The sequence below is a fragment of the Prinia subflava genome, chromosome 8 (assembly GCF_021018805.1).
Source record: "Prinia subflava isolate CZ2003 ecotype Zambia chromosome 8, Cam_Psub_1.2, whole genome shotgun sequence".
NCBI classification, from domain to species: domain Eukaryota; kingdom Metazoa; phylum Chordata; class Aves; order Passeriformes; family Cisticolidae; genus Prinia; species Prinia subflava.
Genome location: NC_086254.1, coordinates 11582581 through 11602966, shown reverse-complemented (window position 1 = coordinate 11602966; position 20386 = coordinate 11582581). Strand labels below are relative to the sequence as shown.

Genomic DNA, 20386 nt, shown 5'->3' with positions numbered 1-20386 from the left:
TCATCTGGCAGCCACACCACTGGTATCTTTTATTTTGCAGTACAGCCCATGAAGCAAAGTATATGCAATGGCCAAAGATGCCTGAGCATCCTCAGGGTTTTATATCTGATGTGTCCAAGCCTATTCCTCATGATGTATTCCCAGTAAAATAAAATAATCCACTATGGAAATATGGTCATCTTTCAGGAACAAATCAGCAATTCTTCAGCAGTATTCGTTATGGGCAAAACATGTCTGAGTGCTTTAAATATCATTATTTGAGCAGATATGATCAAGGTAATCTTCCTTCAGCCCACTAAGTAATTTATCAGTTTTTTCATCTAACATAGTGACTTTCTGCAGCTTTTCTCAGCATGTATCATTATGTTATTTGAAAACTGTTATGTGCTGTAATCTTCCTTTGTTGCTGCTTAAGCTCGCTGTTCTATCCTCACACCACATGGGATGCAGGGAACAGTTTCATTTTTTTCTCTTAGGTTATCGCAGACAATTTTTCTTGTTTCCTTTCCTCAAACTTCTAATCTGTAGATTTGTAGTTGGTACCTGTGGTCCATGAGCTGCTTTTATGGCCCCACAGAAATAACTTTGAAGAGAATTCCTGCCACATACAGCTTTTAAAAGCTCTGTATTCAATCTGCAACTCCAAACATGGAAAAAAAAATTATGTTTGCAAAGAGAAAAAAAAAAAAAGCTGAAAACCACTGTTATACAAACCTTGCTGCCCAGCCCAGATCCTGAAGCTTGGTTCCCAAACTCCTCATCATTTGTACTGTCATCTTGAATTTCTGATTTGCCTGAATTATTCTACAAAAGTCCTCCATAATGGGGTATTCGTGTGCCCTACATATATTTCTTTAAATGGTTCAGGATGATGTGCATCTTTTTCTAAGCTGACATCTTTACTTTATGATGCATTCAGCTTGTGTTTTCTCTCTGTATTTCACAGTGTAGATCTTGAAATTTGTTTTCATTTAACTATAACCAATTTTTCTTATCATTGGTCCAATCTGTCACTATGAATTCTGTTCTGCAACATATGTGCAGTGTCTTCAAACTCAGCAGCTTGCAGGAGGCACAGACAAAACAAGGCTTCTACTGAAAAGACAGTTACTTAGCAGTAATCAGAAGGTCACACGCTCTGTGTTACACATGTGCTGTAAAACAAGCCACTCTGCATGCGTCACAACCAATCAGACCTGGGAGCCTTTTGGTCTGTGCAGGACCCAAAGGGCAAATGTCACTTCACTCTGAGCATGAACAGCAGTGTGTGCTCACACAGCCTGCTGCTCCCTTGCATCTGCAGAAGCCAGGCAGCAAGTGCCTGCTTCCAGGGATGGGAATGAATAGAACTGTTTGATGTACAGCTTGACAAAGAACCATAGAGAATTCTTGACAGGGATAAGTTACTTCGGCCCCCTCAAGGACACTCACAGCACTGCAAGCCATTTTAATTTTTATTATCACTTACAATGTCAGCCTGGTTTATTGCCTTCATGCAAAAATGTGACAGAAGTTTTACAAAGGTACAACTGCTTTTGAGGGTCTCTGAGATTTTAAAAAGTTCCCACAAGCAGTCAATCCACCCAGCCACATGTGTCAATGCTTCAAGGAACACCAAGTTAGGTAACTCTCAAGAGCTCATCTTTTCCAGAAAGAGCCAAGTTTGCTCAAGGGAAATGTTTCAGTGACCACAGAATCACAGCATTGTTTGGGTTAGAAGGGACCTTAAAGCCCATCTCATTCACCCCTGCCATGCTTCAAGCCTAGTTCAACATGGCCTTGAAAACTTCCAGGGATGCGGCAGCCACAACTGCTCTGGGCAACCCATGCCAGGCCTTCACCACCCTCACAGGAAAGAATTTGTTCCTAATATCAAATCGAAACCTATTGCCTTTCAGTCTGCACCGATGCCCTGTCGTCCTGTCCCTACATGTGGGGTAGACAGCAGGCAGAGGAAGCCACAGCATGACATTCACCCCTCTCAGAGCTGGGACTGTGCAGCTCCAGCAGAAGACTGCTAAAGCAAGCAGAATGATGACAGCTGACAAATACTGACCTTCAGACCTGGCTTCACCTGGGGAAAAGTGATGCTTGGTAAAGATATGAACAGACACTTCATGAACACCAGGACAGGAGACTTTCCTTAACCATGCCACAGAAGTTACCTCTGCTGTCCATGAAAGGACCTTATTCACATCACCAGGTCTGGTTAAACAGTCTTGTGGGAGGGTGGTGTTCTACCCAAGCAGACGTGTTGTGCACCTCACCAGTAAATTAACTGTTCCCATCCACACCTCCTCCACTTATCCCCTTCCTACAGTAGTCACAAGTTTTGTCAAACAACTGAAGATGAAAACACAAACACTGGAAGCCATTACACAGCTGTAAATGGATAGAACTATACACACTACAGAATGATAAGAGAATGGCTATTTTTACAGTAGTATTTTAATTCTAGATTTAAAAACATGTCCCTACTCCTGATACAAACATCTTTAAACTAGAAGATAAGCTGCTCCTTACATCATATAAATGATGTTCAAACATTCTAAAGATATTAGAACTTTTTGTAAAGTGAAACTACCCAACTGCTTTATGAACCTAGTTATGAACTTGATTCAAAGAAAAAAAATTTACATTCATGAGTTGCATTGAAGGTACAAATAGTACATACATGTATGTATTGTAAAATGTATTGTAAGATGTAAAATACACAGAATCACAGAATGGGTTGGGTTAGAAGGGACTTTAAACCTCGTCTTGTTTCACCCCTCCCATGGGCAGGGACACCTTTCATTAGACCTGGTTGGCTCCAAGCCCCATCCAGCCTGGCCTTGAACACTTCCACACAGAAGAGGCAGCCACAGCTTCTCTCAGAGCAATCTTCTCCAATGGTTAGATATTATAACCCTATTCTTCCCCCAGAGGGTGGCTGGGGCATTGGACAGGCTCTCCAAGGAATGATCACAGCTCCAAGGCTGCCAGAGCTCAAGGAAGAGTTTGGACAAGACTCTGAGGCACAGGGTGAGATTTTGGGGTGTCTGTGCAGGGCCAGGAGTTGACTTGATGGTTTTTGTGGCTCCATTCCAGCTCAGGATATTCCATGATTCTATGATCCAGTGCTTCACCACCCTCACATGGAAGAATTTCTTTCCACTATCCCATCTAATGCTGCCTATGTGAGTACAAGGCCAGTCACCCTTGTTCTACCACTACTGCCTTATATAAAACCCCTTCCCTCTCTTGGAGCCTCTTTAGGCACTGGAAGGGACTCTGAGGTCTCCCTGGAGCCTTCTCTTCTCCAGATGAACACCCTCAGCTCTCCCAGATTGGCTCCAGAGCAGAAGGGCTTCAGTCCTCAGAACACCAGAACACGTGGCCTCCTCTGGACTCACTCCAGCAGGTCCACATTCTTCTGATGTTTGATCCCCAGAACACAACACAGTACTCCAGGAAGGCTTGGGAGGGCAAATGACCTCCTTTGATCTGCTAGCCATACATCTTTTGGTGCAGCACAGGATATGATCAGCTTTCAGGGCAGCAAGTGCACAATATTAGCTCAAATTCAGTTTTTCATCTATTGATACTTTGTTCTCCTCAGGGCTGCTCTCAATCCATTCTCTATCTAGCCTGTGTCTGTGATGGGAATGACCTAACACTTATGCAGAACCTTACACCTGGCCTTGTTGAACTTCACAAGGTTCACACAGGCCCGTTTCTCCAGCCTGTCCAGATCTCTTTCGATGGCATCCCTTCCCTTCAGTGCATCAACTGCACCACATATGTTTTGGCTGGCTGTTCTTTCTCGTTAGAAGGAAGTGCTTCCTGCCCTTTGCCCCTCTCATGCCCTAGTCTCACATTCAGTTTCCAGTGGGTACTCTGGAAGTCTAACGGAGATGGTGAGCTAGCTTGGTGGCTCCTGAGATAATGGGAGCCAACAGGGAAATACACATGAAATACCTCCAAAAAATTAAGGGGCATTCATCTAAGAAGATGATACAGCTGACAGTCCAGCTGTTTCTCTGCACCAATCCATGCAGGCCACACAATAAATAGGAGGAGCTGGAAGCCACTGTGCTGCTGGAAAGCTGTGACCTAGTTGGTGGTCACACTTGGTGAAACTTGGTGGGTTCAATCTCATTACTGGACTCCAACTACCAACAGCTATAGGCCGTCAAGAAGGGACAAGTGAGGAAGGACGGGTGGAGGGGTTGCCCTCCCCAAGAAATGCATTGAATGAGAAGGGCTGTCTCTAAAGAACAGCCATAAGCATTTTGAAAGCGTATAGATAAGAATCAGAGACTGAGGCAACAATGGGAATCCTTGTGGTTGTCATCTACTCCTGGCTGACTGATCAAGTGGAGCCTTTTTGCTCCAGCTACAGGAGGTCATATGGAACCCTGGGGTAGTGTCATCTGTCTATATCTGACCAAGATACAGAAAAAATAACCAGAAGTGCTTCCTCTGAAGCCCATTAAACTGACAGAAAAACCTTGTTCTTTCCTAGACCACAGGTCCTGTCCCAAATCCTTGTGTCCCATCCAAGGCTCTTGATGCAGCTGGGTCAACTGCTTCAGAAGTTGAAATTATGCAAGTTGACAGCCTCAGGAATGAACTAAAAGCAGGATAAGCCTCAGGCTCCTTTGGACACAAACTAGGCCTGATGTTACTGCTTCAAACTACACCTTGTGGCTTCCCTGGAGTATCTTCAGTGCCTTCAGGGCTTTTCGTGCTCACAAAACCAGGCTTTAGGAGAAAAAAAAGGCGGAATTTGCTCTTAAAGTAGTAGGTTGACTGTGATCCTATGTGTCGAGGGAGTCTGTTATCTCCTGTCCCAGCAACCCAACCTATTCTAAGCAAACAGAATGGCAGTGTTTGGGATCCCTCTGGGCCAGACTGTGCTGGCGTCCTTAAATTCCTCCTCTGTCATGAGCTTGAAAGACAGACAGAGGTAATAGCAGTGAATATAAAATTATGCAATAACCTACTCTTCCACTACACACAGTTCTCAAAGCAAGTTTAATCTGAGAAGCTCTATCTGACTGTCAGCATAGACAGAGAAGCTTCAGTAATGAGCTAGATGTCAAGTGAACACTGCAAATCAGACAAAAAATTGAAAGTTGCACTTGCAAGAGTCACATTTAAAATCTGACCACATCACAAGCTAGACACCCCATGAACACTCCAAGTACATTACAAGCATCTCAATGGACTGGCAGAAATTTGGCAGAAGAAACCCTGAAGCTGAAAAAGAATTAAAAGAATTCAACTCTACTGCTATGAACTGTAAACAGAGAGAAACACAGAAAACCAGGTATGTTTTTCCTCATCTATCGCAGAAGACAAACAAGAAGTTGAAATTAGTTTGGTAGAATTGGTAATTGAAGTGACTGGTAAGGAGCAACTCAGTTGCCCAGACAATGGATGAAGGAGGTGATCCAAGGGAAAACACCACCTCCATCACTTTACATGCACAATTTTCTACAACAAGGTATTTGTAAAATCTCTTAGGGGTATAAAAAGTCTAAATAACAGCAATCAACTGGATTCTCATTACCTGTCAAGTGAAGATACTTCTTACAAGGATACCTTAATCAAAACAGAGAAATATCATCTTGCAGAACAGAAGAGGTGTACCAAATCCCAAGTTACTACTGTTGCTCTCTTCTGGAGTTTGCTTTAAAAGCCAAGCAAGAAGAGTACCTGCTATCACGAGACAAGAGAGACAACCTTAAAGTCCACGTGATGCCAACTGCCATGCAAAATACACTATCCAAAATAAAAGCCAAGCCTGAGGCTGGCCTGAGGCTTTGAAGAGGAAAACAGTCCCAACAGGAACTGTCCCAACAGGTGAGTCCCAACCCAGTAGGGTTGGGTGGGATCCACCTCACTGCACTTCAGGGGTTTTATGGCTGACCTAGTTACCAGAGCAGTTTTTCATGGTTAACAAAAGCTGAGCTAATCAAGTCCATAAATACCAGTGCACAGGTTGCCTGACCACACACAGGCCTGTGGTATTGGCTGTGCTTCAATAGGCTTTACACCAACTCACTCAAATGCAGATGCTTACACTACTGCTACTTCATATTTGGACAGTTGTTTTAGGGCAAATTCCAAAATCATCTTCAATGGCTGACTTTTTAAAGTGGGCCCAGCATAGAAAATGAGTATCCAGTGATACAGCAGAATTTACAGAGAAAACATGAAATATTTTATCATAAATCAACTAGCTAGTCAGAAAAAAAGACAAGGGAGGGAAACACTTAAGTCATTTTACAACCATTTAGTTGCAAATGAAGAGAGATGAGAGACTTACAGCAGGCCTTAGTGGCACTGCCAGATTAAAACCTCTTTTATAGATGACAACAAAAAATCTGTATTTCCCAAATCTTATATATTAAAATAGGTACAAAAATTCAATTAGAAGCAAAAATTGATTTTTCCACTACATATATAATTTTAAAATGAAGTTTCTACTGCTAAACAGTACTTAATTACAAATAATTCCCATGAGAATTGAAATAATGGATCCCACTTGGCTTCAGGAACCAGTTTATAATGCCAATTCTCTGCGATGCAAACTGAACAGCAGTTTTAAAAAAATTCGTCAGTACAAGGTATTTTCTCAGCTTATTTACATTGTAGCTTCATGTCTTTACAAGGGAACACTGCTTCCATATTCCCAAACTGCTCAGGGCCAACCCTTTCCCTTTTCTTCCATTTACCCAGACAGTGAACCAGACAATAAAACTCTTGAATTAACCCTCTCTGGATGGATCAATTTTAATCTAGATCTCTTTCTAAATCCAATTTACCAAGCAGCTGCACACATGTGTGTTCACGTAAAGGGAGGTATGACAGGACAAAGCAGACACAGGCATTTATTTCAACCTCAAATCATGACATTCATATTTTTTTATATTTACATTCATCATTTTACATGTACAAATACACATGTGCTGGAATTACATGCTCTGACCAGCTGTAGCAACAAGCTGAAGGATTTTCCCTCTGACAAGCCTGTATCTTCTCATGGATGTGCTTCCAAAAGGCATTTTAAGAAGCATCATTAGTATCATTTCCACTGCAAATATTGCCCATTCTAATTAAAAGAAAAAAATCGAATAGTCTCCTCACCTTTTATTGAACTCCTCAAGTTCTGCTCTCAGTTTTCCTATTTCAATTTGTAATCTAGCCCTCTCTTTGGCAGTTTCATCCAGGACTCTTCGAGCATCAGCCAGTTCAGACTCATAGAGACTCTTGATTCCGCTCACCTAAGAGGAAAAAAAAATACAGTATTTGGGTATGAGAACATCCCAATGACTATCAAAGAACTGAAACGTAGAACCAGGTTACACACAAGTTTCTTTGAAAAGGGCTGTATGATACGATTTCTACCATTAAAGAATTCTATACTGAATGTTTTCAATTAATGAGCAACCCAAAGATTTAGTTTTCACTAAATCTGCGACAAAACATACTATGTTTGAAATGTGCAAACCTTCCCCAGAGATAAACTGAACCGGATCAGTGCACCCTAGAATCTTAGCTTCAATTATTTGCCCTTATTCCCAATACTGCTGCTTTGGGACATTTTTTAAAACACTTGAAGACATTTTGTGAAATACAAGCCCAAGGGCCCATTTTGACTCTGCTGCTCTTTCACTACAAAGCTACAAAGAATCTGAAACAAGATGAACTACACAAATGTGCATCGTTCAGAAATGAGCTTCCACTCTTGTTCTCTACCTCAGAGGATAAAGAACTACAGAATAATATATAATCAGTGATACAGACTGGATGACGCACCTCAAAGTCTTCTATACCTTTATATTTTTTTAGAAGGCAAGATTATTTGAAAGGTATATCAGACAGCTAAAATTTACAGAGTATGTAAGACTGCTGCTTTTGCTTCTGTGAAAGGATACCAGAACAACTTTTGTAGAATATTAGAATATGCTGAGTTAGAACTGTCAGGAGCATCAAGTTCATCTCCTGGCCCTGCACAGGGCACCCCAACAATCCTACGCTGTGCCTGAGAGTGTTGCCCAAATGCTCCTTGAGCTCTGGCAGCCTTGGTGTTGTGTACACTTCCCCGGGGAGTCTGCCTAAGGATCTCCCAACCACCTCCTGGGAAAAAACCTTCGGGTATCCAAGCTAAACCTCCCCTGACTCAGCTTTATGCTGTTTCTTCAAGCTCTGTCATTGGTCACAAAAGTGTAGAGACTGGTACCTGCCCCTCATCAGCAGGTTTAACACTCCCCTCATAAGGAGGCTGAAGACTGCATTGACGTCTCCCTTCAGTCTCCTCTTCTCCAGGCTGAACACACCAAGTGCCCTCAGCAGCTCCTCACACAGCTTCTCCTCTAAACCCTTCCCCATCCTTGTGGCCCTTCTTTGGACACTGTCTATTAGCTTACTGTCTATTTTATACTGTGGTGCCCAAAAGTGCCCCCAGAACTCAAGGTGAGGCTGCCCCAGTGCAGAGCAGAGAGGCACAATCCCCTCCCTTGCCCAGCTGTCATAATGCCCTTCAAAACATGGTTTGCCCTCCTGGCTCCGGGCACTGCTGACTCAGATCCAACTTGCCATCAACCAGAACCCCCAGGTCCCTTTCTGTAACCCCTCTTCAGCTTCTCGTTCTCTGTTGTAGTTTGGATTTGGGGGGGTCCCCAGGGATGGTTCCCCAGGAGCCCCCCAGGCCTTAGGTTCGTGGGTGTTTGCATGCTGGCAGGCAAGGAGACCCTAGACAGCTGGTGAGGTGCTGATGGGATGAGGATTTATTTGGAGTTCGACCCCAGGAAGGCAGCATGGTCACTGAGGGAGAGGGGGAGGGAGGGGGAGAGAGGGAATAAGGGGGAGAAGGGGAGGGAGGGGGAAGGAGGGGCAGAGGGGGAAGGGGAGAGGAGCAGAGCCTCCGGAGGCCTCCAGGGCAAAGAGATCGAGCCCGCTTCCCCCTGCACTCTTAACGGGGAGGTTCAAAGTGGGCGCGGATAGATCTTCAGGCCAATGAGGTTACAGACACACGATACTGCAGGGGAGGTTACAGACTTGGGATAGACCATACACTTTCCAGGGGTGAGCCAGAACATACCATTTCAATAAAATGCAATTCCACAGTTCCCCAGGCCATCCACACAACCACGGCTGCCCCATGATAGGGGCAGCATCTTGTCCTTGTTAAACTTCACATGGTTGGTGATTTTCCATCTCTCTGGTTTGTCAGTACTTCTCTGGAGGGTCTCTCTGCCCTTGTTGGTGCTGACAGCTCCTCCCAATTTACTGTCATTGGCAAATTTTCTTAGTATTCCTTTGAGTCCTGCACCCAAGAATCATTGATGAAGATGGGCTTCATCACTATGGGTGAGGCTGGAGATCCATGGAACTCCATTCATGACAAACGTCAGTCTGATGTCCCTTCCATCACTATAACCTATTGTGCCCAACTTGTGAGTCAGTTGCTCACCCGTCATGTGACAGGGTTATCCAACTGTACGCTGGACATTTAGTCAGGTGGATCCTGTCTCTCTGAAGCAGTTGTGAATCCTGAAAGACAGCTGCATGGTCACAGAATCACAGAATGGGCTGGGTTGGAAAAAACTTTAAAGTCCATCTCATTCTACCCCCTGTCATGTGCAGGGCCACCTTCCACTAACCCAAGTTGTTCCAAGCCCCAAGCTGACCTGAATACTTCCAGGAATGGAACAGACACATCTTCTCTGAACAGAGGAGAGGGGCAGAATCCCCTCCTCCACTGCTGCCCATGCTGGGGCTCAGCACAGCACAGGGGGCCTTTCTGGGGGCCAGTGCCCATGGCCATGGCAGGTTGAGCCTCACCCACCAACACTCCCAAGTCCTTCTCCCCAGAGCTGCTCTCAATCCATTCTACACTCAGCATAAATTTGTGCTTGGGGTCTGTTGTAGAATCCAAAACCCAAAACAGCAGTTACCCAGAGTTGCTCTGCAGGATCTACTCAGCTATTCTCATGCCATTCACTCTCCCCATACCACCTCGGCTCTGATACCACTGACAATCACTGTCTTGGTTTGAAAGACAGGTGCCTGCCAAGGAAGGCATGAACTTCTCCCCAAGTTGTTATAACTGTGAAATTATGGGGCTTTCAGGCAAAGATATGGGAAAATCAACAACAGTTCTTTACCATTATATATATATGTGTATAACAAAGAAAACAAACAACAACAGCAGCAGCAACAAACAGAACCACAGAGCCCGCGCCGGGCAGAAGCACAAGAGCCCATCCCGGGCAGAAGCACAAGAGCCCGCGCCGGGCAGAAGCACAAGAGCCCGCGCCGGGCAGAAGCACAAGAGCCCGCGCCGGGCAGAAGCACAAGAGCCCGTCCCAGCCGTCTCTCGGCCGCAGGCGCTTTCCCCTTTGGTGCAGTTCCGGGCACAGCCAGCAGGGGCGCTGGTGGCTCCCAGGTGAGCGGGGCGGGTGCGAAGATTCCCCCGCGGCTGCAGGGGGCGCTGTGGCGCGAGTTCAGCCGCCTCCCCACAGGGCACCGGTGAGGGGAGAGGGGAGAGGGTCCTGGGTTTTCCCCTGGGGCATCCAAGTAGATGGTGAGGGTCCCATTCCCAGTGAGGTCGGGTGTTGAAAAGGTCCCAGATTAATGACCACTCGGCTCATCCATGGTAGGAGAAGTAGTGCAGGACAGAACTCAGCAGTGGCAGCTAATTCTCCCCGCAGTAGCAGCAGCCCAACCGTCCCCCTCCAATCCCGAGAGTAAGCAAGGACCTCAGCCCAGCCTCTCAAACCCAAGCCAAAATATCAAAGTGTCTCTGCACTTCTCAAGAGAAAGCCCCCCAGCTTAGAGACTGCAGCCAGCTGTACCCCTGCCCCCCATCTTGGCCACAGCCTTTGTCTTTTTCAAGTATCTATAGTTCCAGTTTCTGAGGCAACAAATGGGAGAAAAATTCTCTAAGAGAAAGAAAGAAAAGGAAAAAAACCCTAACCTCCAACAATCACCCAGAGCCATGTAGTCATGTTTGATACTCTTCAGGTCCCTCTTGCCACTAGCACTGGTCACTTTGTTGAAGAGCAGAAGAGAAAAAACCCATATGACCATGTGAGCCTCCGCAGCCTCTCTACAATGTCCAGAATACAAGCCCTGGGAAGCAGAAACAAACCTTCCCAGATGACAGGTTAGGTCAGCAAATGGGTCCCTCAACTGTGAAAATGGAAACTCCATCCCAAGGCAATGGAAAAAAAATAAAACTAAAACCTCAAAATGGAGTTTAGCAGAAGACAAAAGGACATGCTGCAGCCCAATCCACTTCATGTCCATGTGCACCCAAGCAGAAATCTTCCTGCACAAAGGCCAACCTAGATATCCATACTGCACTACAAAAGTGCTTTCAATTTCTTCCCCCCCCGTTTTGTTGGTAAAAAAGCCTGCCAAGTTTGTAATTGGGCAACACAAGGAACAAGGAAATCAAAAAAGAAAACAGAGATGTTTCCACGGCAGACTCTGAAAGACACAACTGCTGGATGTTCTCACCAACCTGTGCTGGAAGCATTCAAAGCTCACTAAGTAGTGGGTCAGGGGGAGACACATCAGCACAGACCCTCCCAAAGCAACCACTTGAGAAAAGCTACGAGATGTCACTCAGTCAAAACTTGAAACACGTCAAGAAGGCACTGAACCAACATGCTAAGTAAGAAACAGCCAACCACAAGTGACTCCAGACAAATTTGCTGATGAAACATTAATCTCATGAGCATAGATTAATGTGCAAAACACATGTGTATTCCCACCAGGTGTGGCTCAGTATGTTCTTATTTAGCCAGTTATAGATTGACAAAGGACTGCCGGTCAGCTACAGCTCCGACTCACCAAGAGTATCAGTCAAGTTCTCAAGAACAATGAAGATGTTTGTTATGTCACCTCCCAGATGATGTCTACAGTGCCAGAAAACCATTTAACCCAATTATTTTAGAGGATGCAACTTGAGCGGCCCAATGTCCACAGCAGCATCTGACCATGTATTTTGCAGGTGGCAACTAAGCAACACCAGACCCTCATACCCTGGTCAAGACAGCAGCTCTGGTCACCACACATGGTGCACAAAAAGGGCATGGTAGCTCCAAAACTGGCAGGTAAGAGGAAACCACAAGAGATCACAGCCACCTGCACTTACATCCACAGAGATGGGAAGACACAAGTGAAGAGGGAACCTCCATAGATACTGCCTTTGTCACAAGGACAATTGCCGTCAGCAGCTGAGACTCCCAAGGATCTTATTTTTCTCACTGATTCTCCTTTCAGAGGGTGAACACAGTGGGGTGTCCTCAGAACAGTGCAATAATCCCTCCTGTCCCCATTAAAACATCTGTTCCAGAAAGCTGCAACCATAAGCACTGCAGGGGAGGGCAGGGAGTTAGAAAAGGGAATTGAGGAGAGCTCTAGGACTGTTCTCTTAGCTCTTCCAGCATCTCCCCTCCCACCCTCACACATTAAGTTATTGCAACAGTGACCCCAACAAAGTGAGAACAGCATCAGTAATGTACCAAGGATGTAGAAAAACAAGAGGATGAGCTCAGTTTCTCTTCTGTCACAGGCTAACCTACACAAGGGCAGTGATGAAGGAAAGCAAACAGAGAAGGAATGAGGACAGTTAGAGGTTCCTCTAGCCACATCTGCAAGCTTTTTTTTTTTGTTTTTGTTTCTCTGAGGGCTTACTGTATACACTTTTTATTTGTCTAGGCACCTATTACATACGAGTAAAGATAAAGCAGCATTGGACAGGGTTAGGAAAAAGGCTATAATTAATAAAGAACTAAAGATTAATCAACTGCAAAGCTCCTTTTCGCTGCTTTTAAGAGATGGCAGCCCTGTGTTCCTCAAAAAAAGAGGAATTATATTGTTCTAAGGCCATACTGAGATTGCCACACAGAACAGCAAAGGGCTGCTTTCTGCAATCTTGTTCAAATTGGTGATTGAAGCAATGAGGAAAAAAACCATCCTGATCAGCTGATGATGAAAGAATCTCTGACAGAACAGTGACTACAATCCTTGCCTGATCAGCATCAGTAGAACTTCTCTCATCCAGAAGACACTACCCTGTACCAAACTTTGAGCACAGATCAAAACTGCCCTGATACATGCAGGGTGGAGGCAGGGCATGTCAGGAATGGTCACCGATTACTCAGGACATGTTCTGTCAGTAAATAACAGTCTCACCCAGCTCAGGTATGGTCCATGTGGGATACTGGAGTGACAAGCAAAGAACATCTCTCATGATAAACATGGTTCTGTCTACTGCTTGCCACAGCTATCCTTAACATTGAGAAATTCACCTTTGATCATACCCCATCATCTGCTGCCTAGGCAAAAGTCTCAGGTAGTAACCAATAGCCCACTGGTGAGCAGTCCCTCCTGTCTGCTTCCTACAGTGTGCATGATATCACCTACAACAGTGGCAGGTGATGTTTTCTGCCATTACAAAAGAAAAGCCAAAAATAACAGAAAATTCAGTCAGTTTTCATAAAAGATCACTCAAATTTACACACAGTTGAGGACAACCAATGAGAATTTTCATCTTGAACACTGTGGAAAAAGAAAATAGTCTCCTATAAGCATGTAGAGCTTAGATGCTTACATATATGAAGATTTGATAGTGCAGAGAGAACAGTATGCCAATTTCGCTGGACTATGTTTAACTGTGCTTCTACATAGAAGTTAGAGCTGCTTTGGGGGTTTGTTTGGGGGGCTGTGGGATTTGGAGGGTTTATTTTTAATTAATATCTTATTTCACACTAAGCCTGATCATTTTCTGGATGTAAATTCCACTGGTTAATAAGAAAACTGAATTGTCAGCAGAAAATCCAGTTTACTGGTTTCACCCCAAAGTGAAAGGACAGGATTCTCCCATTCCAGTAAACAGAAAATCTGACAGCTATGTGAGGTTTTACTGCTTCCACAGTCCTAGCCCAATGTCCACTATCCAGCACTAAAACAATAAAACTACAGTTTCTTTTTATGAACATATGTACAGAATAAACAGACCTTCCTAAAGGGATGGGGAAAGTATTTAACAAGGGTGATCCAGAGACAAGCCAAAGCACCAGTGCCAAAGAAGAGCTTGATGAATCCTGACAAAATTTGTTACAATATCTAAAGGTCTAAGGGTTAAGACCTTTTTGAAGTCTGGATGAAAAAAATTAAGAAGGAAAGCTCAAGAGCAAAGTAACTGAAAAGTTCCGATCAGTATTCTCAAATTTATTTTCTGATTACTGCATTAGAATACTTTTCAGAATTACTAGCACACAGAACTGCTGTTACAAGCTCTTTTATGCTGATGTTAAAAGTCTAATGAAATTATATCTCCGTTGTCTGCTTGTCCTCTTATTCTTGCTGCATGTGTGCTGTCAACAGAATTACATTCTGCCTCTTGCATTTCAAAGGGATACTCCTTCTAGGCTCCAGCGATCTACATCTTAGAAGTTCCTTACATGAGACGTGTTATTTTGTTTATAGCATGATTTCACACCGCAAGTGATGTTTCATGCTTAGAAATACCTACCGATTTTGAGAGCATGGAAGTTACAATATATCACCAAGTGATATAAAGGGACTTTAAAGGTACTTCGGTTTTGGGCATAAATGCACTGATTGCAGGTACTCCAAGCAGTCACCAAATAAGGCGTTATTGTATCTGCTTTTCCTAAACTAAATTAAACCAAACCCTCCTTCCAACACCCTGAGCATCTTCAAATCAGCATCTTAAGGGGTGAAAAATTTTTAAAGCTACACAGTGGCACAGCGATCCATCACATGCCAGAAGTTACAGTCCAAGCAGTTTATTAATAGGCTTTCCACAGCACTTTGACATCATCTCAGTGGTGGGACACTGCACCTTGCTGAGGGGGTTTGGGCTTCCACAGGACAGGACTGTCCCCAGTGTGTCACCGACTACATCCTTCCGCCGTAAGTGGAGGAGAGTCCCAGGGGAAGCAGACACCACAGAACAGGGAAAAGCAAGGCTTAGGAAAAAGAAACACCCAGCTTTGCTTCCAAAATTCGAGGAAACAAATCAGAGTCGTTTACAAGGATTTCATTCCGAGTATTTACGGGATGTATAAAAGAATTCCTACGGTGAGAGGCAAAGTCAGTCTAAATCATTCCAAGTCTTCCATCCCATTGCATCAGCCGTCAAGACAGAGGCCACAGGGGATACTCTGTTACCTGGGTGTTACCCAACACCCAGGTAACAGAGTATGCCTGTGCTGGGAGCGCGGGGCATCGCAGGGCTCGGACGGCCCGCAGCCCCGGCCGAGCCCCGCCCGCGGCCAAGGGACCCGCAGAGGCTCCGCGCTGCAGCCCAGCCGGCCCGGGAGCCGCTACCACCGCCCGCAGCCCCGCGTCCAGTCCGCTCCGCTCCCGCCACCAGCATGGGCTCCTGCCGGTGCCCAATCTTGGTCTAAGCCGCCTTGAATGTGTCGCCAGTAGCTCCTCAGCGCGACACCGCGACCAGAGAGCTCCCGGCCGCCCCGAAGAGACAGCGCGGGTAAGCGCTGGGTCTGCAGCCCCCGCTCCCCGCCCGGTGGAGCCGCATGGCGCGGCGGCCACACGGAGCCGCTACAGCGCGCCCCGCGCCGCGCACGGGAACGGGCGGGAACTGGCCGGGCGAGCCCCGGGCCGCGGACCCGCCCGGGACGGAGGCGGAGGGGGGGGCGCCCCATGCGCTCACCAGTCGCTGCTCACCCCCTACTCAGGCCGTACCTCCCGGGTGGTGACCTCCTCCTTCTCCGAGATCTTCAGCAGCAGCCGGTCGTTCTCCAGCTCCAGCGCCCGCACACGGTCAATGTAAACGGCCAAGCGGTCATTGAGCTGCCGCAGTTCCTCCTTCTCCTGCAGCCGGGAGATGCGGGTCGGCGAAAGCGGGGTCCCGCCGGGGGTGCCGCGGCTCGGAGTCCCTGACATGGCGCTGGGCTGGCGGGCGGGCGGGCAGCGACTCATTCAATCCCGCCGCACCGGGGGAGGGAGCGCTAAGATGGCGGGCGGGCGGCCCCTCGCGCCGCGGCGCCGCCTGGGATATGCAGTCCCGGCGCCAAGATGGCCGCAGGGATGAGCGGTGCCCGCCATTTTGCGCCCGATCCGGGGCCGTGGGTGTAGTTTGGTCTGTGCGTCATGGACAGAACCGCGCGCGGTGCCGGTTCTGAGGCGAAGAGGTTTTGGTGGCAACAGCGGAAGGGACGGAGTGACCGACGGGACTGACTGTTATCCGCACCGGCGGAGCAGTAGCCTGGATCCCCCCGTGGGGCTTAGGCCTGTGGGGTGATGGGTTCCCTGAAAGGGTGTGTTTTCACTGTAGTTCCCTAAAATATCATCCACAGCCGCCTGTGCACTGTGTGATTTTTGCCTTTCTTTGCTGTCGGCTCTTCACAGGCCAGGGTCTAGCTGTGTGCTGAAGTGGAGAAAACATGGATTGAATGTTCCCAAGGCTGATGCCTTTAGGAGTGGCTAAAGAGTGATGTTTTTTGAGTATGTATTCAAACTTTGTATGAACTAAAATCCACTGAGAAGTTTTCTCTCCCTGAATATTTGGAGTAGTACTTTCCCCAAAAACTCCAAATCCTGTCACTTTTTGCACATTAACTAGTATAAACTGGATTACCATTCCCAAAGCTGTTCCTGACTTGGTACCTTTCAGCTACAAGGGAAGGCTGAGAAATAGAAGTCGAAAAAACAGACTGAAAAGTCTGTTGTCTGTGTGAAGAACAAAGAGAAAAAGTAGCAAGAGTATTAAGCAAAGCTGGGAGTATAGGTCTGCATAGAAAAACAGGAAAGACAGCAAGAAAATACAGCATACGATGTGAACACTTAGGGTTCCAGGGCAAAAAAGTAGGTATTAGGTATTTAGTCTCAAAATAGAACTAATTGTGAAATTCTAATATCAATTACATCTCAAACTGGAAAACTTTAGAATAAAGCCAGGAATTCTGGATGCTCAATGTCCAATGTGCACAAATAGCTGTCTCTCTAGCAATCACTGCATAAATGAGAGGTTTTCACCTGATTGCATTTGCCTCAAAATGTGCATCTGATACAAAAGGATTTGTCCTGGCTGCTGTGAGACAGCAGAGTGCCTGTCCCAGCTGCTCAGGCATCACCTCTCCTGGGAAAGCACTGAGTCCCTTTCAACCCTGTCTCCTACTGAGAGCCAAGGGTGGGAATTTCCACACCAGTCTGTGGAGCTGTGTGTATCAGTGGGGTCTTCGAGGGTATTTATGAGTATTTTATAACAGCTCAAATGGAAGCAAGATCACTCCCCGTGCGGTTTCTGAAAGGCACAACCTCTCTATGTAAGGGTCACTGCCGGCAGGGCGATGCCAGCGAGATCTGATGGTACGATGTGCGACTTAGTGTGAAACTCAGCTTTCTGACTGAATCCGAAAAGGAAGCAGAGAGCAGAGACTACAAATCCCAGGGTCCTGTGGTCGCTGCTCGCAGGGAGGTCGGCTCCTGCCCCATCCGCCTGCTGCTCTTTGTTCCAGCCACACTTGGGAGTTGCAGTACGGTACAGCGCGTGGTTCAGCCACACTTGGGAGTTACAGTACAGTACAGTGCGTGTTTTGAATTTTGGCGCCTGTCTGCAAACTGTAACCGAACTGCTTCTAGACCGAGTTCTAGCGCCAGTCCCAGCCCCTGCGCCACGCAGTCTGTGTCCTCTCTAACGGCACTGTCTTCCCAGAGCAAACCAAAAATACACCCCTGAGCACAAAGCCGTGCACTTAGAGCGAACTTTGTCTCTCTTTAACATTCAGTTTCCAACACTAGCAAATTTGTGGAAAACCAGCTATAAACTCTGGTTGTGTTATAACGGGGAAAAATATTTTAAGAATGCTGAAAGCCTCTGTATAAGCATTTTTGGGTTAGCTCACTTCTTGTGATTTGATGTGATAATCTGTGCGTCTGTCATACTTTAGGAATTCTTTTAAGCTTTTTGCCTAATTTTGATTGATAATGTAAACTAGATGTAAATCCCCTTTGTTCATGAACTTGAGCCCTCAGATGTTTTTAGAAAATGGCTTAGAAACTTTGAATGTTTCAAGAGTTTGTGTGCTTTGGGGTTTGTTTTGTTTGTTGTTTTGGGTTTTGTTTGGATTTTTTTGTTTGTTTGGTGGGAGGGTTGCCTTCTAGTGTTATTGGGTATTTTTATAGTGTTGCTATCAACTGTATTGCAGTAAAGTTTTGTTTTGTTTTTCAAAATATACTTCCTGAAATATGCATTATTAATAATACCTGATATTTTCTACATTTTTTAGAAAGTCCCTTTCTTTAGCAGTAGCCCAGACAATTGCACACTTTCATCCCTGATACCTATCTCTCCTTGTTAACAGGATATACGTGTTCACTTTTCCTATCTCTTCTAAAATAAAGAGAATGGTTTGGGGGTGAGATGGGGAGAGAAAGCATCAAGGAAGAAAGGGAAGTGCAAAAGCTGAGTGCCCGCTCACCAGCTATGTTTTCCCGGGAGTGCAACACATGTTTCAGTTGTGGTTTTGGCATCTATTTAAATACTGGTTCTCTTGGATCCCTCCTGTGACAGGGATTTAGTATTGAACCATGGTCAATATGGTGACTCATCTCTTAATGTTTAGCAATTAGTTTTTCATTAGAGACCTTGACAGGTCTTTGCTACCCAAACCAATTTTACAATAAACTTCTGTTTTGAGCAGGTAGAATGGATTTGTTATCCCAAGACAAAATATTAAGTGTTTGACAAAGGGATGGTATAGGGATGTATCAGCCTTACCTGGCTGGGAAAACAGAGGATCATGGCAATCCCTGGGGCTTCATTCCTGGGTATTCAGATTGGGAACCTGTTCAGAGTACACTGCAGCTCCTATCTTGCGCAATCTCCTAGGTTTTCCCTTTGTGGAAAGTGGAGAATAGGAGGAAGCTGCTGCAGGTACAGGTCCCACCCTGATACAAGTCAGGAATTTGGAAGAGCCCTGGGCTCAGTATTGAAGCTCTCGTTCAAAGACACTTGCAACATATCTGGCTGTCTGCATAGGATAAGAATAAATTTTTGGGATGTCAGACACAGAAAGTAGAGACAGGCTCTGTTTAACTCTAGAGTGTTTCTCCAACCTCTATCCAAGATAAATGAAGGAATTTCTTCCAGTATGTAATAAAGACAAAGGAAAACCTTGTGTATGCTTTGATGCAGAGCACCTTCTCATTAGTTGACCAGTTTCCTGTACGTTTGGGTGTAACAAATTTTCTGATGATATCTAGAATTTCATAATGTCTCTGACATTTTCATAAATCTGGAGATACAGGATTTCCACTATTTCTTAATTGCTTTGGTTTCTCTGCAGCTGCTGCCAAGCTCTCCCCTTTCTCATTTTATACTCTTTTATTTGTATGCTTTGAACAGGATTATTTCTATCTTTCATGTAGTTGCCTAACTCCCCCTCTGCCTCGTGTTCTTCAGTTTGCTCAAACAGCGAATGTTTCATTGATTGTCTCAGATATTGTAATTAATTTCAGGAATGAGAAAGGATTGAACATATATCACATAACATTTTCCTATCAGTCCAAATGCAATCTGGCTTCAGCATTAGTGCTCAAAAAATTGCTAGCAATGGCTCCAAATCTGGCAGAAGCACTCATACCTCACCACAGAGTTCTGCTCCTGAATTTTGTCTTTCATGGAATAAAATTTTTTCCAGCAGGCTTTTCCAGTTCTGTTCCTGATATCCATGCAATGCCTGTTTGTGTCTTAGGTAGTTTTGATGCTGCTTCCATCCCCCACATTCTTAATTTTTGTATTTAAACATGTTCCAGAATTTTTCACTTGGTCAGTCTGGCCTCCTATTGTACTTGCTCAACATTGGGATGAATTACTCTTATACTTGTTCTCCATTGGTTAATCAGAAATTCAGGTGGCTGTATTGAATCTACCTTAGCTCACTTCTCTTCCAGGCTGAAAAAGGCTCGTTCCTTCCACTGCTCCTCATGCTCCAGGCCTCAGACATCTTCATGGCCTTCCTCTGAACTTATTCCAGTTTATCAAAGTTTTTTCTTGCATTGCAAAGCCTGAACACAGCACCACTGTTGTGATCTAATGAGTGCCAGCTAAAAGGAGCAATCCCTTCCTGGCCCCTGCCAGGTGTGTCTATCCATGCAGCCCAGGATATCGCTGCAGCAGCCAGGACACACTGCAGACTATTGATGGTCCACTGAGCCCTCTATGTCCATCTCAGCAGAGCCAGTCCATCCCAGCTTCAGATTTAGCTCTATCCCCAAGGTTTCCTCTACATTACCTACCTTTTTTCTGCCCCCTGTCCTCAGGCTCACCTGATGGGTAACACCTTATTTGTAACACCTCTAGGAAAGTAATCAGGCAAAGAGTGAA

General features: G+C 45.5%; 1 protein-coding gene across 1 annotated transcript in view; it reads right to left on the bottom strand.

Annotated features, from left to right (window-relative positions):
- LMNB2 (lamin B2) overlaps positions 1 to 16817 on the bottom strand; it is a 34520-nt gene extending 17703 nt beyond the window's left edge. The window contains exons 1-2 of the mRNA XM_063403030.1: positions 15742 to 16817; positions 7138 to 7274 (exon numbers count right to left, since the gene is read on the bottom strand). Of these exons, the coding sequence (XP_063259100.1) occupies positions 7138 to 7274; positions 15742 to 15978 (374 nt within the window). The 5' untranslated portion in view covers positions 15979 to 16817. The remainder of the gene's footprint in view (positions 1 to 7137; positions 7275 to 15741) is intronic.
- Between the last annotated feature and the right edge of the window lie 3569 nt (positions 16818 to 20386).